Source organism: Marmota marmota, unplaced genomic scaffold (genome assembly GCF_001458135.2).
Source record: "Marmota marmota marmota unplaced genomic scaffold, marMar, whole genome shotgun sequence".
Lineage (NCBI taxonomy): Eukaryota > Metazoa > Chordata > Mammalia > Rodentia > Sciuridae > Marmota > Marmota marmota.
In genome coordinates, this window is record NW_026000174.1 from 66,317,102 (window position 1) to 66,341,064 (window position 23,963).

General features: G+C 48.7%; 1 protein-coding gene across 14 annotated transcripts in view; it reads left to right on the plus strand.

The window, feature by feature from the left end:
- The window catches only part of Mark2 (microtubule affinity regulating kinase 2), a 60,455-nt gene that overhangs the window by 25,353 nt on the left and 11,139 nt on the right, over window positions 1–23,963 (plus strand). For 9 of the 14 annotated variants that reach the window (XM_015478139.2, XM_015478143.2, XM_015478142.2 and 6 more), the window contains exons 2-7: window positions 19,212–19,391; window positions 19,624–19,677; window positions 22,857–22,905; window positions 23,217–23,282; window positions 23,370–23,440; window positions 23,585–23,641. In XM_015478139.2, coding sequence (XP_015333625.1) covers window positions 19,212–19,391; window positions 19,624–19,677; window positions 22,857–22,905; window positions 23,217–23,282; window positions 23,370–23,440; window positions 23,585–23,641 — 477 coding nt within the window. Of the gene's footprint in view, window positions 1–2,402; window positions 2,493–4,579; window positions 4,605–8,936; window positions 9,114–9,930; window positions 9,953–14,639; window positions 15,053–19,211; window positions 19,392–19,623; window positions 19,678–22,856; window positions 22,906–23,216; window positions 23,283–23,369; window positions 23,441–23,584; window positions 23,642–23,963 lie in introns of those variants that run through there. The other 5 variants (XM_048789048.1, XM_048789050.1, XM_048789051.1 and 2 more) reach the window with 5 other exon arrangements.

The following is a 23,963-nucleotide window of genomic DNA, read 5'->3' on the forward strand; positions in this document are numbered from 1 at the left end:
GGACTTGCAGCCCATGCTCACTTCCTGCTGTGGTCTTGGGGACAGGACTGGAAGGCTTGTGAGCCCAGAGGTACCGAGAGCCCTCACATCCACACAGGACAGACCCTTACAGCTTGTCTTAGTCCCCACGTTCTCAGTGTAGAAACAGGTCCCAAGAGGGTAGATGACTTGTTCAAGGTTACATAACTTGTTTGGGTAGAGCTAGGTCTAGAATAGATCTCCCTTGGGACCCTTGGCACTATGCCCCCATTGCCCACACTTCAGAGGCAGTTGTGTTGCTTAGATGGCCTGTGTGCGGACTACCTGTAGGCCTCATGGAGGAAGCAAACTGGGAAGGGACAGCTGGAAGAACAGCAGGCCCCAGCTGCACACACCAGAGATGAGCTCTGAAATCCTGCCAGAGATTGTGTCCATTAAGGCCCCAGAAAACCCTAGGGAATGGATTTAAGACAGAGGACACCCAGCATTCTAGCCCTAGCTCACACTGAAGGGGTCACATGGAGCAGGGCTGTATCAAGAACTACTGGGTGAGAAGCCTCTCTGAACAAAGCAGGAAAAACCCTGACCCTATGACCTTCCAGCATGTCTTAGGGATGCATTTCTGGAGAGACTGAGGTGCCAGGCACTGAATCTGAGCACAATGACAGAGAAATAATTGAGTCTTGGAAATTCCCCTGAGGTTGTGGTCAGTCTTGTTGAATGGTGAGCCACATAGCCACCAAATGTCAGGAAGGCCACTGAGCAGCAGTGGCGTCCTGAGTGGGAGATCACTTGGAGGGGCACACTAGAGACCCATGAACTGAGCTGGGTGGGTGGTTGGGTGGAGCTGGGAAAGCTTCCTGGAGAAAGTGAGATCTGGGTGGCTCAGCAGTAGAGTGTTCGCTCGATCCTCAGCACCACATAAAAGTAGATAAATAAAGGTATTGTGTCCAACTACAACTAAAAAATAAATATTAAAAAAAGAAAAGAGCCTCGCATGCACAGGGTTCAATCCTCAGCACCACACACACACACAAAAAAAAGATCTACAGAGAGGCTTACCAGGAAGAGAAAAGGGAGTGGATGGTCCCAGAAGGTGGGAGGCTGCAGCAAAGACCTGGAGGTCTGTGAGAACATTCTACGTTCAAACACAAATGTCTGGAGCCCAGCTGCAGGCAGAAAAGATAGCAGCCAGGTCACAGTGCCATTGTAGAGACAGTCCAGGAACCTGTGGGTCTAGAGCGGAATCAGTTTTACATACACACATAGGAAGACATATGAACAGTTGTGATGTGGAGAGGTTTTGTTTTGTTTTGGTAAAGACGTACTTTGTATATAAAACCATTGCTTCCTGTTCCCAGGGCTGGGTGCCCTGTGTAGAGGAGGCTTGGTGCACCCTCCACTGCAGTAGTGCCATGTTGTAGAGTAAGAAGGACTGGTTTTTCTGTGCAGGTTCCTGGCAGGGGACTGTATGGCTGTGGATTTGGCTTTGCAGCAGGGTTGGCCTGGGACACTGGGGCTGTATCAAGCCCAGGGGTCAGAACTGCTTTCCCTTTTCTCACGGGGGAGTGACTCACAGACCTTTTCTGCCACTGGAGGTTCTGCAAGCTTCTCAGGCAGCCTGTGAAGGAGGCCCATGGTAGCAGTTGGTGAGAAAGAAGTACTTCATGGCCACCACTCCTGAAGAACATTTGTCTCGCTAAACAGCACCTCTCTGTGGCAGCCTTGGACTCTGTGCTGGCAAGAGAGGCACCCTCCCCTCCCTGTGGGAAGCCATCATCTCTGGCTTCTGCTCTGCCCCTGGCCACAGACTGAATTGCACAACACAGCCCGTGAGAGTCCTGCTCTCCTGTCATTGGCAGTCAGTGGCACAAGTGCTCCGAATAACAGACCTTAACTGCTAGGATTGTTGAAATGACCGTGCTCCACACCGCAGGGGTCAGGGCACAGCAGCAAAGCATGTGAAATTGACCTAAGGTTAGAATGTGACTGTCCGGCTGGGAGAAGCTTCACAGGACCGCATTTCACTTCTGGCTGCATAGACTGTCTCTCTCCCACCAGGGATGAATCCTGTTCCATGCTAGTCTTTTTTTTTTCAAACTGTTTCCCTTTTTGCCTTTCCCAGAGACCATACACCTGCCCTTCTCCTGTTGTGTTCTAGTTATGATAGGAGTACCATTCAGAGTTCTTGGCAGGAGACCAACCTCTTCTACCCCAGTTGGTTCCCCCTCCTTTCGCCAGCTTGTTTGATGTGCACATTCCCCAGAGTTCTCCTTATGCAGCTGGTTGGCTCTGTAGTGGCCAGAGATTGGAGCTCCTGCAGTGGAATCCAGCTGCTTCCCTCCTGGGCTTTAGAGGCGGGGCTTGAAAGTAGAGAATCATAATCTCCCTTCCTCCTCCTCCCCCTACCCCCATGCTGCCAGGCAAACTGGAGTGACCAGCTCTGAGTGGGGACTCAGCCTGCCTCACTGCTCTGCATGACAACAGCGATCTGGAGGAAGATTAATGGATGTGTGAGTATGTGGACGCTGAAGTTCATTACCAACTCTGTGTGCACATTATGAGAGCCACAGAGGCTTGCCCTATGTGGCAGGTATGGACTCATTTTGATATTAGTGGAGGCAAGGGATCCTTAGGGGAGATGGTGACCCAGCCAGGTGTCTGCCAGGCCTGCCCAAGGCCTACCCCTGATCTTCAGGAGAGCTGGGTGGGTGGGTGATATGGGAAGTGTATTCTTGGAATTCCTTGCAGCGCCACCATCCCCACCCCAGCAAAGCCAAGTTCTTTAGTTCCTAAGCTGGGAACTTTCATTCCTGACTTACCTCCTTTAGTTTCTTTAGCATGGATTCATCTTCCTCTCAACAGGATTGTGGGTAGAAGGTTAGAAAAGCAGTAGCTGGAGAGGGAGCCCAGGTTCCCCTTCAGCTGGTTAGAGGAGGGGCAGCACCACAGCCTTCAACCATTCTCTGGCTCCCCACAGGACATCCTCTTGCTCTGAGGCTGGAGTGCCTAAGGCAGTGGTAGCAGCCAGGCTTGCTGAGTGGGGAGGCTGTGACAAATGGTTTTACAGAGGAGCAGGGGAGAAAGAGTCTGATTTCACAGAGCCAAAGGCCAGCTTCTGTAGGCTTAGCTGTTAGAGCCAAGATTCAGGTGCTGGTGCCTTTTACTGTCCTTCCTGTGTCTGTGGCTGTCATTGTCAGGTTGACCTGCTGCTTAACCCTCTCTGCCCTGGAACTGGACCTAAAGGCAGTTTTTTCCTTCCCAGTTCTGACATGGGAGAGAGGCTGTGGCTCAGTGGTAGAGCACTGGCCTAGTATGCTCGAGGCCCTGGGTTCCATCCCCAGCACTGAAAAAAGAGACAAAAAACAAACCATAAACAAACAAAACCCAGTTCTGAAGTTCTCTCAGGCAAGAAATGGTCATGGAAGATATTGTTTTGGTAGTTTCGCTATTGGTCGGGAGTTTAGATATCTCAGAACTGAACTCTTTCTCTAACCAAACATACAATCAAAACATTCCCAGTGATTTGGGAGTCTGAGGCAGGAGGATCGCAAGTTCAGAGCCAGCCTTAGCAACTTAGGTTCTAAGTAATTTAGTGAGACCCTGTCTCAAAAAAAATAAAAGGGCTGGGGATGTGGCTCAGTGATTAAGCGCCCCTAGGTTCAATCCCTAGTACCAAAATAAACCCCTCTTTCTCCTGAGGCTGTAGCTTGTGGTTATACACATGTCTAGCACATGTGAGGCCCCCAGCACCACAAAAAGACAAAATGTCCTTTCTTTTTAAGCCCTGTACATGTATGTCTTGGTAGGCCAGGAAGGTGTTGCTTTGCTATTCCTTGAAATTTAGGGCTTTTTAGGGGCTCTCTGTTGCCCATTTCCCTTAGTCTCCCCTCACACCCAAGCCCCCAAACATAAACCTTTCATACAAAGAACATTGGAAAAATTAAGCAGTGCCTCAAGGTCACTTGATCATAAGTGGTATTTGGCATAGGGAGCTGGTTTGGCATTTAGTGAATGATTTCTGCTTTATATTTGAGCAAAAGATTTCTTGGCAGGAGGCCTCTCTGCTCTGTTCCCAATGCTGTCCTGTGCACAAGGTTTGCCCCCTCCCCTCCTTTGACAGGTTGTTTTAATCCTCCTGCCTATAAACAAGTGCAGCAGAACGTGTCAGCCCAGTTCATATGACTGGTTATCTCTTCACAGGGTAGCCAGCATCAGCGTTAGATACCATAGCCACTTGACAGAGTAGAGCTGTCAGGTTAAAGGGGGAGATGCCAGGCAAGCCTGGGTCTGCCAAGGAACGGAAACAGGAGGGTGTGATCCCTTAGTGAGGACCACGCATGAAAAGTGAGCGTCCATGGAGCAGGACTTTAAACTGTGGGAAGATGAGGGTTTCATTCCTTCTAGGTTTTGTTTTCCTGAATTCTTAGTTTGGGCATCTCATTTATCTTTCTTCTATTCTTTGACTCTGTCTCCAGGGGCCTAGGACATGCAGCTGTCTCAAGAAACTGCCTCTGAGACAGATGCCTGCTAGTTCATGGGAGACAAAATCCAAAACCCCAAATCCCCTCTCCCTCAAACAGTGAGCCTGTTATGTTGTGTGAAGGACAGCTGGCAAGTCCCAGGTTGGGTTTTCACCACCACCATCACTCCCCGCCGCGCCCCCTGCATGCACACACGCTTCCTCCTCTCACAGCTGAAGTGGCAGCCTGAGCTTTAGTAAGTGTATGAGGTGCACTTGTTCTGGTCCACTGCACATTCGTGTGTCTGAAACACATTTCCTACTGTGACTGCTGATTTACACAGCTTCTAGGTCTATATATCTAGAAAGTCCTGGCAGGATTGCTAACGCTTGGTACCTGGGGAGCCGAGGTGTGCTCTTGTCTTTTCCTGGGGTGGGATGTGTATGTTTAAAGTGCTTTTTAGGGGCTCAAGTTGAGGCTCAGTGGTAGAGCACTTGCCTAGCATGTATGAGGCACTGGGTTCAATTCTCAGCACCACAGATAAATAAACGAGTAAAATAAAAGTCCACCAACATCTAAAAAATATTTTTAAAAAATAAAAATAAAGTGCTTTTTATCTGGGGCAAGTGAAGTGGCCTTTTATGGGAGGGATAAAGCAATTGAGCCGCTGGAACCTTTTCTGGCTCTGTTAAGAAACTCAAGTCCGTGTCTGAGCCATGGAGGAGAGGACTAGAACTTGACCTTTGACCAAAGAACTCTCTTGGGCCAGTTTGAGAAGATGCATCTCTTTTTAGAAATGCAGAGTATTTGTGGCAAGTTTCAGTTAAAGCCTTCCAGACTGTATCTTCTGGAAACCTACCGAGTAAGGAAAGTATATAGAATTACCATCGTACTAGCAGGCATGTCGTGAGTAGTTGATACTCGCAGGCATTGTTCTAAGTGCTTTGAGTGGTATTGATTATTTGCTAATTTCTGATTTTACTTCTGTTTTCAAGACTTGGTAGAGACCCCCTTATTCCTGTGGGGTTCTTTGTCCTTGGTTGTTATCAGGGACTAAAATGGGCAACAGTACAGTTAGCAATGACCCCCTGCTGCCCAGCCCGGTTCTGATTGGAGGTTTTGGGTGGGTTTTTCCTTCATTGCTGGATTTAAGTCACCGTGCCTGTTGGCAATTAGAGCTGCCCTTTAGAGTTTAATGGGAGTGGACAAGATATGCATTCTTCTCGTAGCCCTCCTTTCTTCCCTGCCCTTGTTGAGTGAATTCAGAGGTGGAAAGCTGCAGACTTGGCTGCCTGCCTCCTTCAGAATAACCAGCATTCTCTTGTAAGGCCTAAAAGTGGCCCCCTTCCTCCCCAGCACCACCTGTTAATTGGTAGTTCTAGTTCCTGAGGGCTTCCACCAGCACATGAGCTAATCTTCACCAAAGAGTGCTGTTGTCATGTTCCTGTCAGAGTTCAGAAAGCCCAGAACCCAGGTCTGCCAGCTGCCCTGGCCAGGGCTGAGCTGGCCCTTCTCTGGACCATTCTCTTCCCTTGGAAACTAGTGTATTCACGCTATCTTCCTACGGGCTCTGAAAAGATGAATTAACATGCAAAAGTGTTTTTAAGCTGGGTATGGTGGCACAGCTGAGGAGACTAAGGCAAGGGGTTTCCAAGTTAGGAGGTCAGCCTCCACAGCTTACTGAATGAAAAAGGACTGGGAGTGTCACCCAGGGGCATCCCTGGGTCAAACCCCAGTACTGCCAAAAAAAAAAGTTTTTTAAGAAGACACTTATAATGGAAGATGGCTTTCATCTGGTTTGCTGTACTCTTGCTCTCAGACCAAAAGTACAAACAGCCAGGGCCCCCTGAAGCAAAACTTTTGTTGCTGCCATTAATTGAACAGTGTTCTTAGGGTGCAACAGTGCTCCCTGGGCCTAGAGCCATAAGCTTACACACACTGGGTCTCACTGAAAAGTTCGGGCTTTCCAGTCGTTACCTCACTGCTAGCAGATGAACCTTCTCCCATTTATGGGGCAAGTGAGCCAAGGTGCCCATTCAGGCCATGACCACTTAGTGACAGGACCCAGCATTCTCTGCCTTGAGCTGCAGTGGTGGCAGGCCTGGGAAGGGAGATCGGAGGCACCTCTCCTGCTTCAGCTGGCAGTCGGGAAGCCAGCTCTGAAAAGCTCTGGCCCTTATGTTGGGACACTGGTGCAGGCTCCCTTCTCTCCAGCAAGAGATTTCCCTCTTTGGTCTTCCTTCGCTAGCCCTCTCTCCTGGAAGGCAGCACCCATTCAACTGTCTTTCCTGCAGCCTCAGCTTCCCCTTCACCTGAATTCTCGCCTCCTCCAGCCCAGTCTCCTACTTTACTGCAAGCTCCAGCCACCCCAAGTGCTTTGAAGCCCTCATGTTTAAGTCCTCACCCAGAGTTTGGAGGTTAGGGAGCCCCAGTGTCTGCTGCCCTTGGTGCTTAGAGAACAAAGATATTTTCCAGGGTTCCAAGTTCAACTATTATTTAGCTTTTTTTTTTTTCTTTTTACTTATACTTGACAGAATGTATTTTGACATGTCATATGTACTATATGGAGTATTAACTTCACAGTCTTGTTGGTTGTACATGATGTGGAGTGAACACTGGTCGTGTATTCATATATGAACATAGGAAAGTGATGTCCAGTTCATTCTACAGTCTTTCCCATTCCCATCCCTCTTACCTTCCCTTCACTCCTTCCGCCTCAATCTGGTGAACCTCCACACACACACACACACCCCACCTATTGTGAGTCAACATCTGCATATCAGAGAAAATATTCGGCCTTTGGTTTTTTAGGGAGAATTGGCTTATTTCACTTAGCATTTCATCCTTCTTTATAGCTGAGTAATATTCCATGTGTATATGTACCACATTTTCTTTATCCATTCATCTGTTGAAGGGCACCATATCTTAGCTATTGTGAATTGAGCTGCTGTTGACATTGATGTGGCACATCGCTATAGTATACTGATTTTAAATCCTTTGAGTATATGCCAAGGAGAGGGATAACTGGGTCAAATGGTGGTTCCATTCCAAGTTTTCTGAGGAATCTCCATACTGCTTTCCAAAGTGTTTGCACCAATTTGCGGTTCTACAAGCATTGTGTAAGAGTACTTTTTCCCCCACATTCTCACCAAGAGTTATTGTTACTGTTACTTGTTTCTTGATAATTGCCATTCTGACCGGAGTGAGATGAGATCTCAGTGTAGTTTTAATCCGAATTTCTCTAATTACTAGGGATGTTGAACATTTTTTCATACATTTGTTGACCGTAATTCTTTTTTTGTGAAGTATCTGTTAAGCTCCTTTGCCCGTTTATTGATTGGATTATTGTTATTATTATTATTTTTGGGGGGGTATTAATTTTTTTGTGTTCTTTAAGCTCTATCTGAGGTGCAGGTAGCAAAGATTTTTCTCCCACTGTATAGGCACTCTGGTTACGTTCTTTTTTGTTTGTTTGTTTGTTTGTTTTAAGAGACAGAGAGAATTTTTTAATATTTATTTTTTAGTTTTCGGCGGGCACAACATCTTTGTTTGTATGTGGTGCTGAGGATCGAACCCGGGCCGCACGCATGCCAGGCGAGCGCGCTACCGCTTGAGCCACATCCCCAGCCCTGGTTACGTTCTTGACTGTTTCCTTTGCTACATCATTTAACTTTAAGTACAGTTCTTACCACTTAGATCCAGTGGTGGATCCTTGTGGGCCGACCTGAAAACACGATCACCATCAATAAGACGTTTCTATGAAAAATAGTTCTTTCAGAAGGAAACTTTTTTCTTTTTTCCCTGGTGCTGGGGCTGGAATCCAGGGCCTGTACGAGCTGGGCAGGCGCTCTACCCCTGAGCTGCACCCTAGAAGGGAACTTCTGGTAAGTAGGGGGTTTCTTGAGGAAACCTGGCAGCAGATTTGCATGTGCTTGTGGAAGTGTTTTGCACTTTGTAGTCCTAACACCATCTAGCTCACAAATAAGTCATGTTAGATGTCGAATGGCAAAGTGGAAAAGAAACACCTCTCTTCTGCCCAGGGCAGTTGCTGGGGGTTGCAAATACTTGTGATGGCACCGAAAGATAGGTCTGCCTTCCAGCTGATGAGCCATGGTCCGTAGCCTCATCCTGCAGCTCAGGACCCTTTATGGGTTGACTGTGAACTGCTGCAGGAAGCAGACAGCACTCTGTCCACCAGCGAGAGCAGCCCAGTGCGACTTTGCTTCTGGAAAAAGCAGCCAGTCGGATATTTAATGGTCACTTGGTGGAGCAGCCACAGTGCTGAAAGCTTGGTCTGATAGGGACAGTTGTGAGGCCAGGGTGGTGGGAATACCCTTGGCGGTATGTTTTTTTTCTTATTGGCACTCTACCTCTGACCATGATGACTTCTAGAGCAGCAAACTTTGTCCCAGTGTTCTTTCTGACATTTATTCTTCCTTCTTCAACTTCTTTGAACCTGGAGGAGTAGGAGGCAGTAGTTTTTTCCTCTTCCAGGGGAAGATGCAGTGGAAAGAGGCGCATGTCTTGTTCAGCACCTTCCAGCGGCCACTGGAACTGGACAGGAGCAGGAAGGCCCGCTTCCCAGCCTGGGGATGGCTTCGCTCCTCAGCATAAAGGCATCAAGGAAACCACATCCGCAGGACAGGAACAAAGGGTTAAACCTACACCCAGGTAGAAAGGCTGTTGCATAAATGCTGAGAGGTTTTTTTCTTTTCTTTTTTTTAAGATCTCGTGCTTCTTTTTTACTTTTGTGTTGGCAAAAACCCCAGGAGAAGATGGGAGACTCTGGGAGGAGATGATTATGCTGGTGAGTCAACTGAGCTCCCAGCTGCCGTTTTTAGTTCCATTGCTTTGCTGTAACTGGAGGCAATTTGGGAAGGTGGGGGCAGGGTAGAAATGCTGTTTTGTGCAGCAGGACAGGAGACAGGTGTGTATTGGTGAGTTTTTTGGCCTCCTAGGATTGACAGGGCCTTACTATCAACACATTGGTTCAAGAAGGAATCATTAAAGCAGGGCTGTCAGTGTGGTAGATGGTAAATAAATGTCTTCAGCGAGCCTGATACGGGTCATGATCACTTAGCTGATGAGTAACTTTTGGAATGGCTCAAGTTGCATTGCATTCTAGAAACAAAGCACAATGGTTTTTTTTGTTGTTGTTGTTGTATTGTTGTTGCTTTTTTTTAAAATATTCTTTTTAGTTGTAGATGGACACAGTACCTTTATTTTTATGTGATGCTGGCGGTCAAACCCAGTGCCTCATGCATGCTAGGCAAGTGCTCTACCACAACCCTGGCCCCACACAGTGGTTTTGATAGCAAAGCAGTGCAGGGGCTGAAAGTAGAGAGGCAGAGAAAAAAACTGTCTATCACTGAACTACATCCCAGTCCTTTTTAATTTTTATTTATTTATTTAAAAAATATTTTTTAGTTGCCAATGGATTTTTTTTCCTACTTTATTTGTTTATTTATATGTGGTACTGAGGATCGAACCCAGAGCCTCATACATGCCAGGTAAGCACTCTATCACACTGAGCCACAACCCCAGTCCACTTTATTTTTTATTTTGAGAGAGGGTCTTGCTAAGTTTGCTGAGGCTGGCCTTGAACTTGGGATAGCCTGCATCAGCCTCCTCTTGAGTCTCTGAGATTACAGGTGTGCACCACTGCACCCAGCAGGCCTGGGTTTGATTGAGGGGGCATCAGGAGGCAGGTAGAGTGGGCCCTGTATGCCAGTATTCTAAGTCTCTCTTCAGTTTCCTTTAGTGAGTACCTTTCATCCAGGGGGTTATGGGACTCACTGTCTACTTGAATGTCATCTATATACTCTGATGGGGTTATCAGTTTTGGGTTCCAGAGACCATCATGAAGATACCTCAACATGTTTTCTTTTTTAACATTTTTTTAGTTGTAGATGGACACAATATTATTTATTTTTATTTTGTGCTGAGGATCGAATCCAGTGCCTCACACATGCAAGGCAAGCACTCTACCACTGAGCTACAGCCCCAGCCTCCCCAACATGTTTTCTTGTTCATTCATTCATGCACGTTTATTTGATCAGTACTTGATTAAATACTGCATTAGGAGTCCTTCTGGGTCACAAATAAGACAGACCAAGGTTCCCTCTCTTTGACAGTAATCAACCAACTTCTAAGGCAACAGCGCCCTGAAAGGGGAAATTGGTCTCGTGGCAAGTTTTGATCTTCCTTCCTCTGCCTTTTTCTTCTGGGGTCAAGAGAAAGCAACTTTAAGGATCAAAAAGTTGAACCTGTGAATATGTTAACTTGGGCCAGCCAGGTGTGGGCATTGTTGGGCACTAAGGGCATATGAAGGTGAGTGAGACACTGGCTCTGACCCTTCAGAGAAGGAGGGAGTTAAGGTTGTGGAGACAGTAAAGGTAGTATGCTGGGAGAGTCCAGAGAAGGCAGTCACACTTCTAGAACATATGTGAATTTGGAATAAACAAAGAGAAAGAGGATTTGCTTAACCGGATCCCTTAAAAGACGGCATCATGGACTGGAGTTGTGGTTCAGTGATAGAGTGCTTGCCTCACACACGTGAGGCACTGGGTTCATTTCTCAGCACCACATAAAAATAAATAAAATAAAAGATATTGTGTCCATCTATAACTAAAAAAAAAAAGACGGCATCATGTACTAGATAGTGCACTTCTCCCCCAGTGCAAGTGCACCTGCATAGTGTGTCCCTACATGGCATCCAGAGTGGGTGGAGCTGCATCCCACCACAGATCTAGCTTCACGGTGACCCCTTCCCTGCTGTGCCACACAGCTGCCCAGTACACAGCAGCAGGGGTGGAGGTGGAAGCCCAGAGTGCAGAGAATACACCCAAAACAAACTGCTCAGTTAGGCTAGCAGGAGGCCCAGGCACCTCAGGTGCACTGGTTAGAATGCATGCATTCCCCCCAGTTCCCTGTGAAGTGAGCCAGACCTTAGGCTGCAGACTGCCTTCTGCCTCCCCCCACCACCCCCATCCCCCAGAGCCCTGGGCTGCTGGCAGGCTGGCTCTCCTGTGATATGGAGGAACTTGCTGGTCTCCATGGTTACTGTAACCCACTGGTATGGGAGGAGCCAAATGAAGTGCAAGGCTGGCAATGTGAGCTTCCCCCAGCCCTTGGCACCATGTGGTACTGGTATGTCGGCTGTTTCTTGGACCTTTTTTGAGAGGAAGAAGTTAAGGAAGTAACAAGGAAAGGAAAGACCTGGGTGGGAACTGTCAGGACAACCTTCATCCTCCTTGGACAAAACAGTGCAGTGGCATGAAACCTGCTCATTCATACATGCCTTTTGGCAGGAGGGCTTCATGTTAGGAAAAAGGGTCCCCTTTGCCTGACAGCTCAGCCATGGCAGGAATTTGACTTTTCCTTGTTCTAGGAGGAAGACCATGGCAGTGCAAATCAGCTTAGTGGCACTGATACTTGTAGTCACTACGGTTCTTTGAGATGTGGAACAGAAGTGAACAGAGGCAATAGGAAACATCAAGACATTCCTGAGCATCAGGCATTGTGGATAAGCACATGGGTGCTCTCATTTAACCTTCACTTTGGTCCTAGGAAATGGGTATAGCTGGTATCTTCATGTTCCAAATCAGAGGAGTAAAGTAATCTTGCTCAGGTACAACCAGCTAATAAGTAGCCTGGCAGCGCTCGCTCTCAGGCTATCTGCCTGCCAGCCCACCTCCCCACCAGCCCACCTCCCCTTGAGCCAGCAGTGGAGACTACAGATGTCCTTTCTGTAGTTCCCCTCTTCTGAATCTCAGAAGCAGGCATCAGTTCTCACTCAACTTTGCAGCTGACCCCTGTCTGCAGAAGTAGGTGCTCAACAGAGTCTTGCTGGATCAAAAGTAGTTGGGGCTGGCTATATAACTCAGTTGGTAGAATGTTGCCTTGCGTGTACAAGGCCCTGGGGTCAATCCTCAGCACCAAAAAAAAAAAAAAAAAAGAGAGAGTATTTGGAGAGAGACAGAAACCAGACTGCAGTGAGCACACTCTCAGGGATGAGGTGGTGCTAGAATCTTCTGAAGTCCTGGGTTCTCAATAGATATGCTGTTTGGGGCTAAGGCTGTAGCTCAGTGGCAGAACACTTGCCTAGCATGTGTGAGACACTGGGTTCGATCCTTAGCACCACATAAAAGTAAATAAAATAAAGGCATTCTGTCCATCTGTAACTACAAAAAGTTTTTAAGATATGCTGTTTTAAAAGGAGCCCAACATTTCCCGTGGCTCTGGGATCCAAGACTGAGGCAGGCTATTGCACTGTGGCTTCCAGGCATGAAGGGCGAGAACTGGAGTTCTCTGTTTTCTGACTTCTTGCTAGTTCCACCTGCTTTTCCCTGATAGCCTCTGGCTTTTGCTGTGGGGCTTCTAGTCAGGATTTGAGGCGTGCTCTTTCACTGGTCTCCTTGCCCAGGGCTGAGGATTGTGGCTAAGAGGGCAAAAAGGATAGCCAACAACCTAATCATTGGCTTAAATTGCAGACTCTGCTGCTGTCCCTTACCTGGTGGCATCCACCCTGGCTGGAAAAAGGGAGATTCCTTTGAAGCTTTGCATAGTTCCAGCTTCCTGCTACAATGGGATATTAAGGGAATGTGGATGTTCTCAGTTAATTGGGAGGCTTTTTTTTGTTGTTGTTTGTTTGTTTTTGGTACTAGGAATTGAACCCAGGTGTGCTTTACCACTTAACTACATCTCCAACTCTCTTTAATTTTTATTTTGAGACAGGGTCTCACTAAGTCCCTTAAGACCTCACTAAGTTGCTGAGGCTGGCCTTAAACTTGCCATCCTCTAGCCTCAGCCTGCTGAGACGCTGAGATTACAGGTGTGTACCACTGCACCCTGCTCCTTTGGTTTATTGATTTCTTCCAGTTGAGAGTGACAGTTGCTCAGGATCAAAGGATGCAAGGAAGCCTCCTGGATACAGCGAAGGAGTGAGGGAGGTTTGAAAAGCTGAAGGTTTCCACAGCCAATACCTTTTCATCTGATCTACCCTACCTCTCCATAGCCTCTCTTTGAAGTCAGTTCTTGCTACTTCCTCAAGTTCACGAAACCCCTTACTGTCTCCCACACATAGGACTGGGGAAACAATCCTTCTGTCACATTGCAAAACCCTGGGGACTGGAAAAACCAAGTTGTGTGATCCTTCTCTGGCTTTTAAGTTTGCCAGTTAATGAAAGGCCAGGTGGTCCCAGGCCAGCCTGAGTTCGGGATCCAGTGTAAACCATGACCTCCCCTGAGATCAGGGTCTATTGGGGAGGGGTAGGAGGAGGAAGGCTTGCTGTGGGACCATCTGGATAAATTCCCTAAAGCCAGGCTCATTCCTGGTCCAATGGAACCCTTTTTTCCTGTCGCCCCAGGCACTTTACTAAACTTCTGTCTTCTCCTTCAGCTAGTCTGTAGGAGCCAGTCTTACTTTTGGGGAGAGGTACGCAAAAAAGCAAATACAGGGGTAGGGGTTGTAGCTCAGTGGTAGAGCACTTATTTAGCATGTGTGAGGCTCAGTGTCCCTAACAGGATGTTTTTTTGTGGGGTGAGTCGGGGTTGGTAACTAGAGACTTGGAGATGAGCAGAAACCTAAGGATAGACTTCCAGAAGCAGGGTTGGAAGGGACTTAGGAGGAACATTTGGATTGTTCAACCCGAGTGTAATCTAGGATTAAGACTGTTTATTATTCCCAATTTATCGAAAAAGGCATCTAAACCTAAACCTCCAAGGGGCTTCGCAGTGTCCTCAAACCCCTGATATAATCTCTAAAATACTTAATACTTGGTATCCAAGCAGGGTGTGCATTTTTATAAGGCTAAGTGCTGTGTTGTTTGGAAGTGGGAGGTTCATCTGCCACTGGGGGCTTGCTGGCTCTGCTGCAACCCTGAGGGAGGCTTGCCGATCTCACCAGGGGATCTCACCAGGGTTGCCCGCTGGGCCAGCACATGTGAGTCACACATAGCCTTCCTGGCCATGTTTGAGGCCTTGTTAAAATGCTGTGCCCCTACGCAGATCTCACCTGCTGCAGGTGAGATAAGGGCTTTATGATTGCCCTGGCTGAAGGGAGTCTCCTCCTCACCCTCTGCAGCTGTTACCCAGCAGAACACCTAGGGAGGGTGGGGCAGCCCACTTCCGGGGAGGGAGGAAGGGGGAGGGGATAAGGAAGTTGATCTAAGCCCGCCTCTTTCTCTGTTGCCCTTCCTGCCCTGTGTCTCCTGCCCCTCTCCTCCCACTCTGATCTTGGAGCACTGTCCCAGAACTGCACACCCTTCCTGACCACCAGACCCTGGTCTTCCAGAAGCCCCAGGCTTTGTCCCCGTTGCTCTCCTTGCCAAACCACTCTCTCTCTCTGCTAGTGGTGGTTTCGGTTGCAACACAGACCAGGTTCCCAGGCAGGAGCCACTCAGCCTGGCTGCTTTACTCCTTTTCACTGAGGAGGTGGTGGAAGGTGTTGCCTGCTCCGGCTGAGTAAGGGTGGCTGGCTGAGCAGGCAGCCCCCGCCCTGGGCCTGGCTCTTCTCGGCCTCTGTACTTTGCCCTCGCTGCCTGACAGGTTCTGCTGTGGGCTGTACTGAATGGAAGTCGCTGATAATCTTTGTCCCTTTCTCCGACCGGGTATGTTTCCCCCTTTTTACCTCTGAGACTCCTCTCCTCTCCCCTCCCTCCTACATGAAGCAAGGGTCTCTCAGGAATTGCTTAGTGGAGCCAGGCACCAGCATGGAGTGAGTGGTAGGAGTCACGGGAAGGGTGTCCCAGTGCAGTGTTGAAGAGATGTGTGACTAGGAAAGGAAAGTCTCCTCTGAGTTTGCATCTGCTGGGGCAGATGGAGGCCTGGAAGGTGAGCTGCAACAGAGAGGCACTCGGAAGCTATGGTGAGGGCCAGCTGGGATCTCAGGCCAGTGCCCAGGGGACGTTTTTCTTCACTGTGCCTGGCCTTGTTCCACCTCTGGCTAAGGAGAGCCTGCCTATCACCCCTTCCAGCCCTGGAGAAACCTCAGAACATTTCCATGCTGAGTCCCAGAGCATAGTTTCTAGAGGGGAGAACTGTTGGTGGGAGCTTCCAGCATTCATGCAGGGGGCCCTGCCTACCTGAGTCAGTGCCCAGCCTCTTAGGGTGGAGGCTCTTCCGGGCAAGCCTGGCAACACGCCTAAGCCAGGTTCTCAGCTCCCAAGCTGAAGGGCTCTAGCAAACTGTGTGGGTCTAAACAACTCTTCTCTTACCCTTAGTGCCCTGCCTTCTATCCTCTGTTTGATTGCAGGCCCCAAGTTGTTTTCGCCTCACTTCTATAGGATCAGGCCTGCTGAGTAATAGTAATGGGTCTGCCTTGTTTCCACGTACTGCCTTGCAGGGGAAATCCCTTATTTCTGAAGTCTTTTTGGGAGCGTTGGGGGTCTCCCTGGGATAGATGTAGATATAGGCCAGAGCTTTGGGGTGTCTGGTGTTGTACATCTTACTGTGAGCAGGGAGTTGGTGGTAAAAGGGAGACCAGGGCTTTAGCCAGATCCTGTTTCTTTGGCCTACAAGGGCAGATAGGCCTCAGCCTGCCACCCCGTTGGTGAGATCCAGAGCCAAGATGAATGGGCCTTGTCTGAATCATAGAAGGGAAACTCCATAATAGCCACCTGCAGCTTGCCTCCTCTTCACCCTTCAGAGCAGCAGTGGAGGCAAGGAAGTTGCCTCGCCTGAGGCCTTGGCCCAAGCAAGAAGCATTGTCAGTGGGAAACTCCTTTCTCTATTCCTATCTTTTCCTTTCTCTCCTTCCTCCTGGTGGACTCTTCCTTACCCTGTCCTACATCCCTGCTACAGGAAACATTCTGCTGCATAAAAGAGGCATGATGAGAAGAACTGAGTATTTTGAGTCCCAAAAGTTAGGTGGTTCACGCCTGAAAAGGGAATTGGTGACTCTGGAACAGGGAGTCAAAGCCCACCCCATGTGAGTGTCTGGTTCTCTCCTGTCTTATGAAGGCCACAGGTGCTGGGATGGAGGCTAGCACATGCTCAGCCTGGACCAGTCTCCCAGGTAGAAGGTCCCATGGTATCTCTGATGGCCTGCAGCCACCTTACCAGTACTTGGCTTAGATGTAGACATTTGTAGACAGACAGACATTGGCTTAGTGGACAATAACATTTGTTTTTTTTTTTTTTTCTTTTAAGAATTTTTTTTGGGCTGGGGATGTGGCTCAAGTGATAGCGCGCTCGCCTGGCATGCGTGCGGCCCGGGTTCGATCCTCAGCACCACATAAAAACAAAGATGTTGTGTCCGCCAAAAAAACTAAAAAATAAATATTAAAATTCTCTCTCTCTCTCTCTCTCTCTCTCTCTCTCTCTCTCTCTTAAAATAAAAAGAGAGAGAGAGAGAGAGATAAGAAAACTAAAGCTAGTAGGTAGGAGAACCAGTACTTAAATCTAGTTTTGTTGGTCTGTGGAACTCCTTAGAACCCAGTAGATTACCTCACAGATGAGTGGAAACACCCATGGGTCATCTTTTGAGTGATTTCCCCCCAAACTCCCACCTCTTGCATCCTTACCTTCTCAAGGATGATGTTAATGAAGTTAACACATTAAGTGGCAGCTAGGATTTGAACTCTGGCAGTTGACCTCTGGTATCTACACTCTTAACCTTAACCAATAAGGAAGAGGGTGGATGGCGAGTACCACTTATGGTTGTTGATGGTTCTTGAAGTCCAGCATGTAGCCAAAGCTGAGGGGGATGCTGTCCTGCTGTGCCACAAAGACAAGCTCCAGGGCCAAAATCACCAAGATGGATGGACAGGGCGGGCTCGGATGGGCGTGGCGTTCCCAGCTTTGCCCCATCCCCTGGTAGATGCCAAGTCCCTATTTCAGGTTCAGGCTTGGAGGCTGTCAGGCTCTTGCTGCCTTTGGCTGTGCCCTCAGAAAAACAGTGTAACCAGAAACCCAGAAAGTGCATTAGAAGCTGCCAAGGAAGCCTTCCCACCCATCTTCCTCTCGTGAGAGCTGAAACAGAAGGAAGGTTTCTGTTGCTGGCTCCCTGGAAGTGGGACAGGGGCACTGAAAGTCCAGCAGCTTGTCGGGGAGGATGAAGCTGAGAAGTGGTAGGCCCTGGAGGCTGGGCCTTCAGACCTACTGGATGGGATGAGTATCCTTCAAAGGAAACACCCCACTTGACACCAGCAGGGCCTACAACTGCCCTTGTCTCCAGGGGGTGGGAACCCCGAAGTTCGTTAGGAAGGGAGAAAGCAGGCATGTGAGAATCTGGTCATCTAGCCGGACTCAAGACTCAGGGTACGGGGAGAATCGTAGACCAAAAAACTGCAGCTGGATGGAAGACAGAAAGGATCGGTGTCTTCATGGGGAGACGTAGCAGAGAGGGCCATGGAGGCAAAAAGGGACTCTTTTGGTCTGTCAAGAGCCCCTGCTTCACAGTTTGCCATGTGCATAGGGTCTTTTCTCCTTCAAGGGGCTTCTGGGATCTGCTCAGGGAGCTCAAAAACATAGCCCACATGCTGCATATAGTGGTGCAGTCTTGTAATCCCAGCAACTGGGACAGCTGAGGCAGGGCTGGGATGTAGCTCAATGGAAGAGCACCCCACATGTACTATGCAAAGACCCTCTGTTGACAGATTGGCAAGCAGGGCGAGTCAGAATCAGGGTGCTTGTTATTTTTCTGCTTGAGAAGTATCTATCGAGCTAGCAAATGTCTTGCAGTTCCTTGGGTTGTAGCAAGTCATGCTTTTTCTCTGTGGTTTTAAAGTATTCACTTGGAGCCAGGTGGGGCCAGGAAAGGAAGAACCTTGACTCACCCGTTTCTGATCACCCTATTATCCTCAGTCTCTTTGAAGTTTCTAAGGTAGCTCCAAAAGGATCTGGAATGAGGCTCTGGCACTAGGTGATTTGGGGCTCAAAATAGGAATTAGACCAGACTCTTTCTTTTCTCCTTTTATTTATTTAATTTTGGGGGATTGAACCCAGAGGTGCTTAACCACTGAGCATCCACATCCCCAGCCCTTTTTATTTTTTATTTTGAGATAGGGTCTCACTAAGTTGCTTAGGGCCTTGTTAAGTTGCTGAGGCTGGCCTCGAACTTGCCATCCTCCTGCCTCAGCCTCCTGATTCACTGGGGTTACAGGTGTTACTCCACTGTGCCCAGCTGAACCATAATGCTGTTTTATATATATTGTCTTATATTATTATATTTGTATACATGTTCAGAGCCAGTTATAACTTCTGCTGCCATGCTTGGACCCAGTTATTCAGTTCATTTGTTGTGCAAGGATTCATTTAGTATCAACCGTAGTTCAGTCTGTCTAAGTGCTGGGATCTATCAGTGAAGAAAATAGATATGCAGGCCCTCATGGGTCTCTCTTCTCACTGGGAGCCACAACAAATAAATGTAAAGTGTAAAGTGATAAAGGGGTTGGGTGTCAGTGAAGGCTTTGAAGCAGTTCTGCTCATGCTGCACCTGTGACTTTGGATGCGGTGATCTTCTCTTGTGAACAGGACAGTAGGAGGCCATATCTTCTACCTGAGGCAGAGGAGCTGCTGGGCTATTGCTGGGGCCTCAGTAGCACCCATGCTGGAGCTGCGCTGTTCCCTGGGATCTTGGCTGTGCTTTATGCCATGCTCCTTTGGACTGAAGGCTGGCCGCCATGTCCTCCCCTCCTCCCTTTTCTCCCTGCCTATCAGCCCCTTGGAGTCTGCCCCCGCCTCTTATGTCTCTTGAAGAGAGCTGAGGGCAGGGGTCTAGGGAACCTGAAGATTAGTGTGTAAAGGTATGTCTGTTTCTACCTACAGCCCACCTTGGGACACCTTGATTCCAAGCCCAGCAGTAAGTCCAACATGCTGCGGGGCCGCAACTCAGCCACCTCTGCTGACGAGCAGCCCCATATTGGCAACTACCGACTCCTCAAGACCATTGGCAAGGGTAACTTCGCCAAGGTGAAGTTGGCCCGGCACATCCTGACTGGGAAAGAGGTGAGCACTGGGCTAGGGGTATGGCAGCAGCTCCCATCCTGTCGACACTCTACAGGTAGTGGGGGGACACCAGCAGCCAGCCTCTTGTTTATCAGGCCAAAATGAGATCTGACTGAGGTGCTAAGAACTGAGGGATGAAAAGGAGCAGGAAATACAAAGGAGGAAGTAGAATCAGGTCCTAGGCTTAGCCTGGTCAAAGAAGTGATCTTGGGCTTTGTTGTCTCATGTTCAGGTAGCTGTGAAGATCATCGACAAGACTCAACTGAATTCCTCCAGCCTCCAAAAAGTAAGCACCAGCTCCTCCTCTCCCTTTCCAAGCTTCTCTCAGGGCTCAGTGATCTACTGGCTCCATTTGGATTCCTACTTTAAGTCCTCTGGCAATTCCTCTGTGTCCACCACCCACCCCACGTGGCCCTGCTCTCCAGGACTTTGCTCAGATCTCTTGGGTGGGCCTACTGGCCTCAGGCACTGGCTCTTCTGCAGTCTTTCTGCCCCTTTCCAGCCACTAGGCCCACCTGTCTCATCTGCTTCCTATACCTTGTTCTCTTCTGGCCTGTGGCCAGCCCTGTGCAAAAACACGTGTTTACAGCATTACTAGAAATACACACAAGCTACTCCAGCCTGGAGGAATTCAGGAGACTGGCTCTAGAAGTATAGGGTAAAGAGGCAGGGAACCTGGCACTGTGTTCTCTGCCAGCTCTATTTCAGAGTGTGAATATGGAAGACTAGAAGTTTTAGAAGTTGGACTGTAGTTCTGAGTCCCTGACAAGGTGTTCAGAATAAAGAGAGGTACTTCCAATTTGCCTTCTCACCTCTAGGCTCACTGTGCTAAATGTCACAAGTGATTTGCACATGGGTTTTTTGTTTGTTTGTTTGTTTTTGGTTTTGTTTTTTAATATTTTTTAGTTGTTGATGTACCTTTATTTTTTATTTATTTATATGTGGTGCTGAGTGCCTCACACATGCCAGGCAAGTGCTCTGCTGCTGAGCCCCAGCCCCAGCCTCTGCACATAGTTTTTGCTGGAGAAGGTTGAACTTTTCTTTCACTCATTTAACAGTGGGAAACTGAAGTCCTCCATATGTAATGGAGGAATCCCCCAGCAGTAACACAAACCCTCTACCCAAGGAACTTTAGAGTGTGGTAGAAGTAAGAAAGGAAAGGGAGACTTTCTTTCGCAGAGGGGGACAGCTTGCCAGTGACTGGTTACCATAGAACTGGAAACTGCCTGTCTTCCCTTCCTGGGCTCTAGCAGTTAAGAGAAGGAGAAGGCGCCTCCCTGGCTCCATAAAAGTTGTCCCTATTTAGATCTGTCAAGCTTCATTTGGGCCCTTCTGTAGCTGACCCTGACTCAGATTTTCTGACCAGAACCTGGTTCTTTATATCTTGTGGCCAGTGGAGTTTTTCTATTCTTTCTCTTTTTTTTTTTAACATTTGTTTTATTTATTTATTTTTATGTGGTGCTGAGGATCGAACCCAGGGCCTCACAGCGTTCTACTGCTGAGCCACAACCCCAGCCCCGAGTTTTTCTTTTCGTGAGCACATTGTGGTAATTGAGCACTTTTTTTTTTTTTCTTTTTTCTTTTTGTGTGCTAGTGATTGAACTTAGGGCCTTGGGCATGCAAAGCAAGCACTCTACCAACTGAGCTATATCCCTAGCCCCACATTGTGGTAATTGAGCCAGGTAGGAGGGTGACTCCACGAGAAGTGTCAGGCGAAGTGGTATGAAGAGGCTCAGGACTAGGGGCCGGGGACTGTTATGGAGGGCAGTGCTCCTGGAACTATGGTAGATGGCACAAGTTTCTGATAAGCTGACAGCTGGAACCAAGGTGTTCCCCTGTGTCCCCTGAAGGGTTTGGCTCAAAGGAAACACTGCTGTCTCACCAGGGCTTCCCTGCTTATTACAGGAGGATGGGAAGAAGGACTGGTGTTTATTTTATTTTGATATTGGGGATTGAATCCAAGGGCACTTTACCACTGAGCTATATCCCCAGCCTTATTTTTTGTTTTTGTTTTTTGAGACAGAGTCTCACCAGATTGCTGAGGCTAGCCTTGAACTTGTAATCCTTCTGCATGTAAGCCTTCCGGGTTGCTGGGATTATAGGTGTGCACCACTGTGCCCAGCTCCCAATTTTTTTTTTTTTTTTTTTTTTTGAGACTAAGGTCTCAAAGGTCTCACTAAGTTGCTTAGGGCCTCACTAAATTGCTGAAGCTGGCTTTAAACTTCTCATCCTCCTGCCTCGGCCTTCGGGAGTCACTGTGATTACAAGCATGTACCACCCACCCAGCTCCCAAATCATCCTTTAAATTTGATCTTAGCAGTGATCTCTAAAGCATCAAGAAGATAGCCCCTTCAGGGTCTGGGCAAGCCCAGAAAACTCCAGTCTTTCCTAGGAGATTGCTGCTTCCAGGCCAAGAGGGTGTCCTCAGGGGAAGAATCCTGGCTGCTGGTTCTGGGCCCCATTGCAGTGCTGCTCCCCATTACTGCCCCTGAGGGGAGTCTAGGATTCTTTACTTTTTCATCTACAGTAATTGTTGAATCTGGGAAGGAAGCAAGAAAAACCTGGACCCTAACAAAGAGGGAGCTGATAAGGTTCAGGTTCCTACAGATTAGAAAGGCACTTGCCTCTTTTCCTTTCTCATTAATGTTCACTTTATTCTATAAATTGTATTATGGATTAGGGCTCCAGACAACCCCCACCCCAAATCATAAAACAAAAAACAACTGGTTCTGTTCTTTGTGCAAGTGGTGAGGCCTAGAAGTTACCAAAAAACTCCACCTCCGATTCTCTGGCCCCCGCAGGGAGGAAGGAGTTCATTTCTGTCATCTTTCTTTATGGAAATGTATGGTTTGGAGCCCCTGATTTTGTTTCACAAAGAGAGCGTGAGTGTGTGGAGGTGGATTTGATTAAAATTGGCATCAGCTATATATAGGAGTGGCTTCTTCTATCACCACCCCAGAGGCCCGGGAGAGAAGGCCTATCCCCCAATGCAGGCCCTCTGACTTCTCCAAGCTTAAAGAAGATGGGTGCCCCTCGAGCTCCACCCCATCACTGGGCCTGCTGGGGCATGTCTGGTCACTGAACTGGGGAAGGAGTGCTATGCTGAGGATCCACTTGCACTGGCTCATGGTCCCCAACAGAACTCCTCAGCCAGACCCAGCTACAGTCTTAGGGCTGGATTTGGGCAGATGTAGAAGGGGAGCCACTGGCTCATCCAATTCTGAAGCAGCCTGGGGTGGCAGGTCAGCAGAGGCCAGCCTTCTTTCACCCCTGCCTCCCAGCTGCGGGAGGCCACAGTGAGCCAGAACACTGCCCTGTTTCTTTCTCCTTGCCTGGCTTTGTTGTGGTTGTTGTTGGGGGTTTTTTGTTGTTGTTTTGGGGGAAAATTCCTAGAATGGGCTCTGTTTGGAGGGATCTGAGGAGAGAAAGGGAAGCAGGCATGACCCCTGGTGTTTTCTCTTCTAGCTCTTCCGTGAAGTGAGAATAATGAAGGTTCTGAATCATCCCAACATAGGTGAGGAGCAGCCGCCATTCCCCTCCTCTTCCCTCTTAGCCAGGCCGCACTTGGCAGTGGAGTCCTTCCTGCCCATGGCACTGCCTTCTGGAGACTGTAGGCCTCCAGGGTGTCAAGGAAGCCTCTGGGGAGGCTCAGCTCCACATCCAGCTTTACCCCTGGCATATTGGCTGGTCTTAGTAGTTTGACTTGTCCAGACGAGGGGAGACTGGAAGTAGGAACCTCCGTCCCTCCCATGCCCCTGGACATTCTGGGCTTAGCATGTGGCCCTGCTCCCTGTCTGATTCTAGGCTTGGCCTTTTCTCTTGTAGTTAAGTTATTTGAAGTGATCGAGACTGAGAAGACACTGTACCTTGTCATGGAGTACGCCAGCGGCGGTAGGTGTGGAACCGCCCCTTCCTGTTGTGCTCCTGCCTCTCTCAACCCTAATGGGCTCTCACTGGGCTTTTGCCCATCTCTTTCAGGAGAGGTCTTTGATTACCTAGTGGCTCATGGCAGGATGAAAGAAAAAGAGGCTCGAGCCAAATTCCGCCAGGTGGGTGTGCCTCCCTCTGTGGGCCGACCACTGCCTTTTGGGGTTTGACATACAAGGAAGAGCTGCCCAGCTGTAAGTGGCCTCCACCATCCCTGTGGGCCACTCTCAGACACCCCTGGACTGACCCTTCTTCCTTCCTTTCAGATAGTGTCTGCTGTGCAGTACTGTCACCAGAAGTTCATTGTTCATAGAGACCTAAAGGTGAGGCACGTTCTCCTCTCCTGTGCCTTGGAGTAGAGCTGGGTGTTCCCCCTCTTTCTTCAGTGAAATTGCTGTCAGTGCCATCAGGCCCTGTGTATTCAGGAAACTGCGAGAAGCCCCTAGGATTGGCTCTGACAGAGGCCTTGTGCCTGGACTCAGGCCCCCATTGCAGAGGCAGCAGGGGTCTCTGCCCTTTCTGAGCTCCCAGGCATGACTGCAGCACTACAGGCTCTCCTGATCCTTCAGGCGGCCTGGCAGCTGCCCAGGGGAACGGTGAGTGTTCCACAGTGGTGTCATAGCTGCTTTGCAGGCACGCACACAC